General features: G+C 41.4%; 1 protein-coding gene across 1 annotated transcript; it reads left to right on the top strand.

The window, feature by feature from the left end:
- Positions 1-305: 305 nt before the first annotated feature.
- LOC110648974 (putative polyol transporter 1) lies at positions 306-2,846 on the top strand. Its single transcript, XM_021803364.2, has 3 exons — positions 306-621; positions 829-1,175; positions 1,474-2,846. The coding sequence occupies exons 1-3, from the start codon at positions 462-464 to the stop codon at positions 2,593-2,595; spliced, it is 1,629 nt and encodes a 542-aa protein (XP_021659056.2). The 5' UTR covers positions 306-461; the 3' UTR covers positions 2,596-2,846.
- Positions 2,847-9,388: the final 6,542 nt, after the last annotated feature.

The following is a 9,388-nucleotide window of genomic DNA, read 5'->3' as shown; positions in this document are numbered from 1 at the left end:
TTGTGGACCATTCCAAGTCAATGATACCAGTTCCATATTCTACATAAAAATAACAGCCCCATAATTCTATTCAGCTGATGATATCTTTTGAAATTCTACACTCAATTCAGTCCAAAACAATTTTATTTTTATTTACCTTCTCAATAAGAGACAAAGACTAAATAAATTTTCAAAGATTTTAATTTTTTCCATCTCATAATCAATCAATTAAATGAGACTTTGAGAGCCACTTTTGGATAAATGGGAAACAGGTCATCCACATGATTTTATTTTTCATTTTCTTTTTAAGCTAATTCTGATGATCCAAGCCGTCTTCGTCTATATAAGCAATTTCAGTTTCCTATACTGACTGCATCCCCAACTTATGCTTTTCATGGCTGCTTGAGTTTATCCAAAACAGCCTTACACAACCCCAAACAACCTTTAAAACTCTCTATCTCTTGCTCTTGAGGTGAAGAGAGATGGCTGGTCTAAACGCGGAGAAGGATTGCAATCCCAGCAGCCAACCTCCTGCAGAGAAAACACTTGCAGATTTTGATCCTCCGAAGAAGCCCAAGAGAAACAAGTTTGCTCTTGTTTGTGCAATCTTGGCTTCCACGACTTCAATTTTACTTGGTTATGGTGAGTAATTTATTCTTTTAGACCATTAATTGTTTATCACTATAGCAAAGTAAAGTACTCTCTTCGCTGTTTATGCGTTTATTTCACTAGAGAGAGAAGAAAGAAATGTATATCGGTTAATTTCTCATCTGTTTCCACTGAAAATAAAATATGATACATGGAATTTTTCTCGAGAAAAATATAGTTTGTGAATTTCTTGGTTGGTAGATATTGGAGTAATGAGTGGAGCAGCTATCTACATCAAGGACCAACTGAAAATCTCAGATACTCAAGTAGAAATCCTGGTGGGTATGCTTAACATATACTCACTTGTGGGCTCAGCCGCAGCTGGCCGGACCTCCGACTGGATAGGCCGCCGGTATACTATCGTGGTGGCTGGAGGTATTTTCTTCGTCGGAGCTCTCCTAATGGGATTCGCCACCAACTATGCCTTCCTCATGGTTGGCCGGTTCGTGGCGGGTGTCGGGGTAGGCTATGGACTGATGATTGCTCCAGTTTACACAGCCGAGGTCTCTCCAGCATCCTCTCGTGGGTTCCTCACCTCACTCCCAGACGTACGTATACGCACCTTTTTGGAATTTTTTTTCCTCTTGATTTAGCTAGGGATTGTAAAATTCTCGCAAAAAATATTTTATACGAACTTAATATAATTAATATTTTTAATATCTGCAAACCCATTCTAAGAGGTTCAGTTAGATCAGGCACCCGAAAATTTCCAATTCATTGCCATCCCTAGACCGTTAGATTTTGAATTTCAGAACTTCCAATTTTGATTAGTATTACTCAACATAGCCAAAGCTCATTTGTTAAGAAAAACAATTTGCATGACTTTTTTTTTTTTTCCAATTACAGTTCTTCATCAATGCAGGGATTTTGTTAGGCTACGTCTCTAATTTTGCATTTTCCAAGCTCCCAGCTCACTTGGGGTGGAGATTCATGCTTGGAATTGGTGCAATCCCTTCATTTATCCTTGCTGTGATTGTTCTAGCCATGCCCGAGTCACCTCGTTGGTTAGTCCTCCAGGGTAGACTCGGTGAGGCCAAGCGAGTTCTGGACAAGACCTCCAATTCCAAAGAAGAAGCTCAAGCAAGACTAGCGGATATAAAAGTAGCAGCAGGTATTCCTCAAGACTGCAATGACGACGTCGTTCAAGTGGTAAAAAAAACGCATGGCGAAGGTGTATGGCGAGAATTACTCCTTCATCCTACACGGTCGGTTCGTCATATCTTAGTTTGCGGAATCGGCATCCATTTCTTTCAGCAAGCATCAGGAGTAGACGCTGTCGTTTTATACAGCCCAAGGATTTTTGAGAAGGCTGGGATCACATCAGACAATGGCAAGTTACTGGCGACCATAGCCGTTGGATTCGTGAAAACAAGCTTCATTTTAGTGGTGACATTTTTGCTCGACAGAGTCGGACGGCGATCTTTGCTTTTAAGTAGTTTAGTAGGGGTGATATTTTCATTAGCAGCGCTTGGATTTTCATTGACAATCATTGATCATTCGCACGAGAAAATAACGTGGGCTGTTGTGCTGTGCATAACGACGGTATTAACGTACGTGGCGTTCTTCTCAATAGGGATAGGCCCTGTAACATGGGTATACAACTCTGAGATATTCCCGCTGAGGCTTCGTGCGCAAGGAGCGAGCTTGGGAGTGGCAGTGAACAGAGTAACGAGTGGGGTCGTATCTACGACTTTTATTTCATTGTACAAAGGTATAACCATAGGTGGGGCCTTCTTCTTATACATGGCAATTGCAACGATGGCTTGGATATTCATTTTTATATATTTGCCAGAGACGAAGGGGAGGACATTGGAGAATATGGAGGTCCTTTTTGGTAATTTTACTGAGTGGAGGTCTGCTTTGAAGGAGAATAAATTGAAGGAGAGGCAAGAAAGTAACGGTGTTGAAACTGAAAGTAACACTCAAACTCAATTGGCTGTTTCTTCTGTTGCCACAACTGTGGCTTAGATTTAGGGTACTTTGGTAAATCTGCCAAATTTAAAATTTTAGATTAGTTTTTTTTTTTTTTTTTTTAACTTGCTTCTACGCTTTGTAGTTTGGAGTTTAGGATGGGCTTATGCAATCTAATATTAGAGGTAGAAATGGAAAGTTTGTGTGCATGAAAATAAAAAAGCAAATAGCAATTAAGAAAAGGAGAAATTACTAAAGCGTGCTTTATGCTTTTGCGCAATTTAACTTCATAATGGTATTTTGTCAAACATAGTCTAAATGTGCTAATGTGACATTTAAATGTGATATTTAAAAACACTTTTAAATTATTCTTAAATATTTTTTAATAATTAAAAATAAAGAAAATAAAAAGTGGCCTTTTTAATGCGATAGGAAGATTTTGGCATGCAATTTCCCTTTTCTCTTCCCCTTTCTGATCCAAAACCTCTAATTCCACAAATTCCATGACAACTAGCTTTCATTCCGTGTCACAATATGAAACAAATGAGATGAGCAAAAGATGGGGCAATATTGTAAGGTGTTGATTCAAGCTTCCAGCACTGGTTAAGACAGCCATGACAAAAGGAAATAAAAGAAGAAGATTTTACAGGTGTTGTTAATTTCAACATCTAGGTAGGTGTAATTTTTTCGATGGGTTGATGGTGAGGATTATAAGAGCTATGAAGTGGTTATGCCGAGAATAATCTCGAGACTATAAGAATGTGAAGATAAAATTGGTGACTCTCGTGCAAAGGAGATAGAATTGTTGTGTGAACAAGATGATAGAGCTTAATAGTAAATTGGAGAGCGCATTGCAGTCATGTGTTGAGGAAATTGCTACTATGAGGAAAGTACAGCATTAAAAAATCGGTTTAATGCAAAGATGTGGTGCTTGTGTAAATGGGTTGGCAGAATATGTTTTTCCTTAGATATTACAGTGTTTGTGAAGAAAAATTAAATAAGCATGGTTGTAATTGTCACGACCCAACCTATAGGCCGGACCGGCACTAGGACCTGGGCCAGCCTAAAGCCCCCGAGGCCTGTAGTAAGCCTAACTATTCCTTAACCTAACTCTAAGGCTCATTTGGGCGCAATTTCAAGAAATCAACCGGACAGAGTCCGGCCATAAAATGGACGTTTTAACGGGGAGTTTTTGACTCACCCGACCTGTAAACACAATAAATACTCAATTGGGGAGCTCAGCTCACCCTCCACATACTCATATCATCATAAAAATAAATGGGAGCTCATCTCCCTCATCCAGTCCATCAAATATACATGTGATAATAATTTTACAGGTCCAAAATAAGAATTCACATTACAGACCTAATTTAAATAAATATTCTAAATATTTCTAACACATGCGGAAATTCTAGAAGTTTATAGAATTACACAAACATGAATAGACGACCTGCGAGGGAGAAAAGCAGGTTAACCTCAAAAATATCCTCCTGTGGCCTGGAAAAATATTGAACATGAGTGAGCGTTCGATTCAGAGAGTAAAATATCAATTTTAACCATAATCTCTATAACTATCTAAAACTAATGCAACATAAAACATGCCTAAAGTTTAACTACATAGATACATACATATAAATGATGCATGGGCATGCTTGAACATATAATAATAGTGAAATTACAATTAAAATTAATATTTTACTCACAGACTTGACAGCGATCACTGTGGCGGCTGGGCGGAGGAAGAAGGCTGTCCCGGCTCACCTGACAATTTTATTATAATCATTTAATAAATTTGACTCAATACAAACTTAAGAAAAGACCAAATACGTCCTAAGTCGTGTCAAAAATTCGGCAGAGTCTCCCCTATACCTAGGACCTACCCAACCTGCAAAAGGGCTCAAAACGCACTTCTATATTCACAAATCATACACTCACAACTCAATCACATCACACAGCCCCTCCTGGGCCCATCCAAACAGTCATCAATCACAATATGTAAATTTACAGTTTAGTCCTTATAATTGATCATTTTTGCAAAAACTGCCCAAATAAGCTCTAAAAATTCTAAAACTTTGCCCCGCGGTCCTTAGCAATATTACTAGGCTATTGCAAAAAGAATCATAATTTTCTGAGCTACCATGAATATTTTATGGATTTTTAATCTCATTTAAGCACTAGAAAATTACAAAAAAGTAAGGTTCGGGTTTACCTATGCTGATTCCGACTTCGGGGACGTGCTCAGGACGTCTGACAATGGTGGGATAGCCAAAACCTCGATCTAATTCTGAGACTTTTCCGGTAATCGATCTGTCTAGTCGGAAATTCACAAACCTGGACAACTGTCGAATTTCCGTGAATTGAAGATACCGACACGAAGCCCACAACACGGGGGTTAGTACATAAATTTTACGGAATTTTCTAAGCTCATTAAATGCTCGAAAAAATACTGTGAAGTTCCGTGAGACCCACCGAAAAACGGTGTTGAAAAAATTTGACATTTATATCACCGCGAAGCTCTCAACGAGTGGAGCGCTCTGGTACTCTCGGTTTTCTCGTGGGGTTCACGGTTTGCGAAAAATCTAGCCCAAAAGTCAAAATGGGCTAAAACTTCCCGGGAAAAAATTGGACAAACCGCTCGATGGATTTCAGTGTTCTTGGTGTCTATGGAAAGCTCTCGAAGAGTAGATGGATTTAGACACAAGACCCGATCTGATTGGTGGCCGGATCGGCCGAATTTCGGCCGGGAAGACGAAGCGGCGCGCTTGCGCGTCGCGTCGCTCAGCGCCTTTTCCGGCGTTCAGGCGGCGGCATGGGCGGCTGGGACGGAGCCGCGGCGGTTGGGGGCGCGCGCAGGCGGGTGGCAGGGAGGCGCGACCGGAACGGAGAAGGGAGGAGAGAGAAAACGAGAGATAAAGAGAGGAAGGAGGAAACGCACGCGAGAGAAAAAGAGAAGAAGAAGAAGGAGCCGATCCGATTCGACCGGTCCGATCCGGTCCGGTTCGATTCGGAATACAAAATTTTTAAATTTTACTCTGCCTTGGGACCGAAAACGAGGTCCAAAAATTCCGAAAAAATTCTAGAAAACTCAGAAAAATACGTAAACTATAAATATATTTTTAGTTTTGCTACGTGGTCTTTAAATTAATTTTTAAAAATCATCAAAGTTTATATTTTTGAAAAATCGAACCCGATTTCGAAAATATGAAAAATCTCAAATAATTTCCTAAAATTTAAATAAAATTAAAACATCAATATTTACCCAAAAATAATAAATTTAAAAATTAGGGGTGTTACATTCTTCCCCCCTTACAGAAAATTCGTCCTCAAATTTTTACATAAGGCAGAATAAAGTACATGATTACACATTGAACAGATAATGGTACTTGCTACGCATATCCCGTTCTGACTCCCAGGTGCACTCTTCTACTGATTGGCTCCTCCACAAAACCTTAACCATAGGGATCTGTTTTGATCTTAGCTATCTCACTTGGTAGTCCACTATGGCTACAGGTTGCTCCTTAAATGTCAAGTTCTCTTTTAGCTCTATTACATCCGGCTGTAATACATGAGAAGGATCAGGAATGTATTTCCTGAGCATGGAGATGTGAAACACAGGATGAACGTGAGAAAGGTTGGGTGGTAGCTCCAACCGGTAGGCAGCTGCTCCAACCCTATCAGTAACCTCAAAAGGTCCAATATACCGAGGTGCCAACTTGCCCTTCTTTCCAAATCTCATGACTCCCTTCATTGGAGAAACCTTCAGGAATACATAGTCGCCTACTGCAAACTCCACATCCCTCCGTCTGGGGTCCACATAACTCTTCTGCCTACTGAAAGCTGTTTTCAATCGTTCCCTGATTAAAGGAACCATCTCTGAAGTGTACTGCACTAGGTCTACATCATGCACCTTCGCTTCTCCCATTTCCGTCCAACACAGAGGAGACCTACACTTTCTTCCATATAATGCCTCATAGGGTGCCATCCCTATGCTGGAATGGTAACTGTTGTTGTAGGCAAACTCCACCAAAGCTAGCTAATCATCCCATTGACCTCCAAAATCCAAAACACTCATGCGAAGCATGTCTTCCATTGTTTGGATTGTCCTTTCGGACTGTCCATCTGCCTGAGGGTGGAAAGCCGTACTGAAGTTCAACTGTGTGCCAAGTGCCTTCTACAACTTTCTCCAAAATCGAGAACTGAACTGGGGCCCTCTGTCAGATATTATGGAAGCCAAAACTCCATGTAATCTGACTATTTCTCGAATATAGAGTCGGGAGTACTGTGCAACAGAATATGTAGTCTTCACAGGCAAGAAGTGAGCTGATTTAGTCAGGCGATCTACAATTACCCATATCGAATCATATCCTCGCGTGGTACGAGGCAACCCAGTAACAAAATCCATAGTAATCATTTTCCACTTCCATTCTGGGATAGGGAGTTCTTGCAGTTTCCCTGACGGTCTCTGGTGTTCAAATTTCACCTTCTGACAAGTCCAGCACTTGGACACGAAGTCTGCTATGTCTCTCTTCATGCCATTCCACCAATAACTATCTTTCACATCATGGTACATCTTGGTGGAGCCTGGGTGGACATTGTACAGTGTATAGTGTGCCTCCCGCATGATTTCATTTCTGAGATTGTCCACATCGAGCACACATATCCTAGAACCTTGCACTAGGGCGCCATCATTGGTAAATCCAAACTCACCACCTTCACCCTGCTGTACTCTTTCTATGATCTTCATCAATTGTTGGTCTATGTGCTGGGAAACTCTGACCCTATCTCGCAAGTCTGGCCTCACTGAGAAATGAGCCAACAATACCCCCTCATTTGAAAGATCTAGGATTAAACCTTGATCCATCAACTCATGTACTTCCTGAATCAACGGTCTCTTCTCTACTGAAATATGCGCTAAGCTGCCAGAAGATTTCCTGCTCAAAGCATCTGCTACTACATTGGCCTTCCCAGGGTGGTACTGGATGGTGCAATCATAGTCCTTTAGAAGCTCCATCCATCTCCTCTGTCTCAAGCTTAAGTCCCTCTGTTGGAAGATGTACTTCAAACTCTTGTGGTCGGTGTATATCTTGCACACTTCACCATACAGGTAGTGTCTCCAGATTTTTAGTGCAAAGACTACAGCCGCCATTTCCAAATCATGGGTGGGGTAATTCTGCTCATGCCTCTTCAGCTGCCTTGAAGTATAAGCCACTACTTTTCCATTTTGCATCAAAACACACCCCCTAAGCCAACTTTGGAGGCATCACAATACACGATATATCCTTCACCACTCATCGATAGTGTCAACACCGGGGCGGTGGTGAGACATTCCTTAAGCTTCTAGAAACTCTCCTCACAGTCATTTGTCCAAATGAATGGAACATTCTTCCGAGTCAACTTAGTTAGGGGAGCTGCTATCCTGGAAAAATCTTGCACAAAACGCCTATAGTAGCCAGCTAGACCCAGAAAACTTCGCACCTCAGTGACTGTTGTAGGCCTATGCCAATCAGTTACAGCTTCAATTTTCTTGGGATCTACTTGAATACCTTCACTAGAAATTACGTGTCCCAAGAAGGAGATGCTTTCTAGCCAAAATTCACACTTTAAAAATTTGGCATATAGCTGGTGCTCCCTCAAAGCCTGCAACACCATTTTTAAGTGCCACACGTGTTCCTCCTCGGTCCGAGAGTATACCAAAATGTCATCTATGAATACGATGACAAAACGGTCCAAAAATGGCTTGAACACCTGGTTCATCAAGTCCATGAAGGCTGCTGGTGCATTAGTAAGTCTAAAAGACATCACTAAGAACTCATAATGACCATATCTTGTCCTGAATGCCGTTTTGGACACGTCCTCTTTCCTGATTCTCAACTGATGGTAGCCTGATCGCAGGTCTATCTTGGAAAAGAATCTAGCCCCTTGGAGCTAATCAAACAGGTCATCGATCCGAGGAAGTGGATACTTGTTCTTCACAGTCACCTTGTTCAGCTGTCTATAGTCAATACACAACCTCAATGACCCATCTTTCTTTCTTACAAATAGCACAGGAGCGCCCCAGGGTGAAGTGCTTAGACGTATAAAACCCTTGTCCAAAAGCTCCTGTAGTTGCTCCTTTAGCTCTTTCAATTCTGCTGGTGCCATTCTGTAAGGTGGCATTGATATGGGGTTTGTACCCGGCACAATATCAATGCAGAACTCTATTTCCCTTTCCGGTGGCAACCCTAGAAGCTCCTCAGGGAAGACATCCATGAATTCTCTGACAACAGGAACATTTTCCATGTTGACACCTTCTACAGATGTATCTCTTACCAATGCCAAATACCCTTGATATCCACGCCTCAATATTTTTCTAGCACTAATTGCTGACACCAAATTATATGGAGCCACGCTCCTGTCACCATCAAAACTAAACTCTTCCACACCAGGTATGTGGAAATACACCTTTTTGTTTCTGCAGTCTAAAGTGGCATAATGAGTTGCCAACCAATCCATCCCCAAGATTACATCAAAATCTATTACTGGTAGAGGAACCAAGTCTGCTGGGAGGATCTTTCCATCCACTACTACTGGGCTACCCGGAAAAAACATATCTACATCTATGTTGTCACTAAGCGGGGTGGCTACAGACAAAGGATATTCTAAAGTTGTAGGGTTTCTACCCAATCTCATGGCAAACACAGGGAAGACAAATGAGTGCATAGCACCCGGATCTATTAAAACACGAGCCTCATAGGAACAGACCAGAAGAATACCTGCTACAACTGCATTGGAAGCCTAAGCATCCTGATGGGTCAGGATGAAAACCCGAGCTTGACCCCTACCCTGAGTGGCAGAACCCTGATACTGACTT

This window comes from Hevea brasiliensis, chromosome 18 (genome assembly GCF_030052815.1).
Source record: "Hevea brasiliensis isolate MT/VB/25A 57/8 chromosome 18, ASM3005281v1, whole genome shotgun sequence".
In the NCBI taxonomy this organism is placed as follows: domain Eukaryota; kingdom Viridiplantae; phylum Streptophyta; class Magnoliopsida; order Malpighiales; family Euphorbiaceae; genus Hevea; species Hevea brasiliensis.
The sequence above is the reverse complement of the archived record's forward strand: the minus strand, read 5'-3'. Positions and strand labels throughout refer to the sequence as shown.

What these genes read in the sequence shown, in the direction of transcription:
- LOC110648974 (XM_021803364.2), top strand. Translation starts at nt 462, where the DNA reads ATGGCTGGTCTAAACGCGGAGAAGGATTGCAATCCCAGCAGCCAACCT. An exon ending in TTCAATTTTACTTGGTTATG is followed by an intron (nt 622 to 828) that starts GTGAGTAATTTA and finishes CTTGGTTGGTAG; the next exon opens with ATATTGGAGTAATGAGTGGA. An exon ending in TCCTCACCTCACTCCCAGAC is followed by an intron (nt 1,176 to 1,473) that starts GTACGTATACGC and finishes TTCCAATTACAG; the next exon opens with TTCTTCATCAATGCAGGGAT.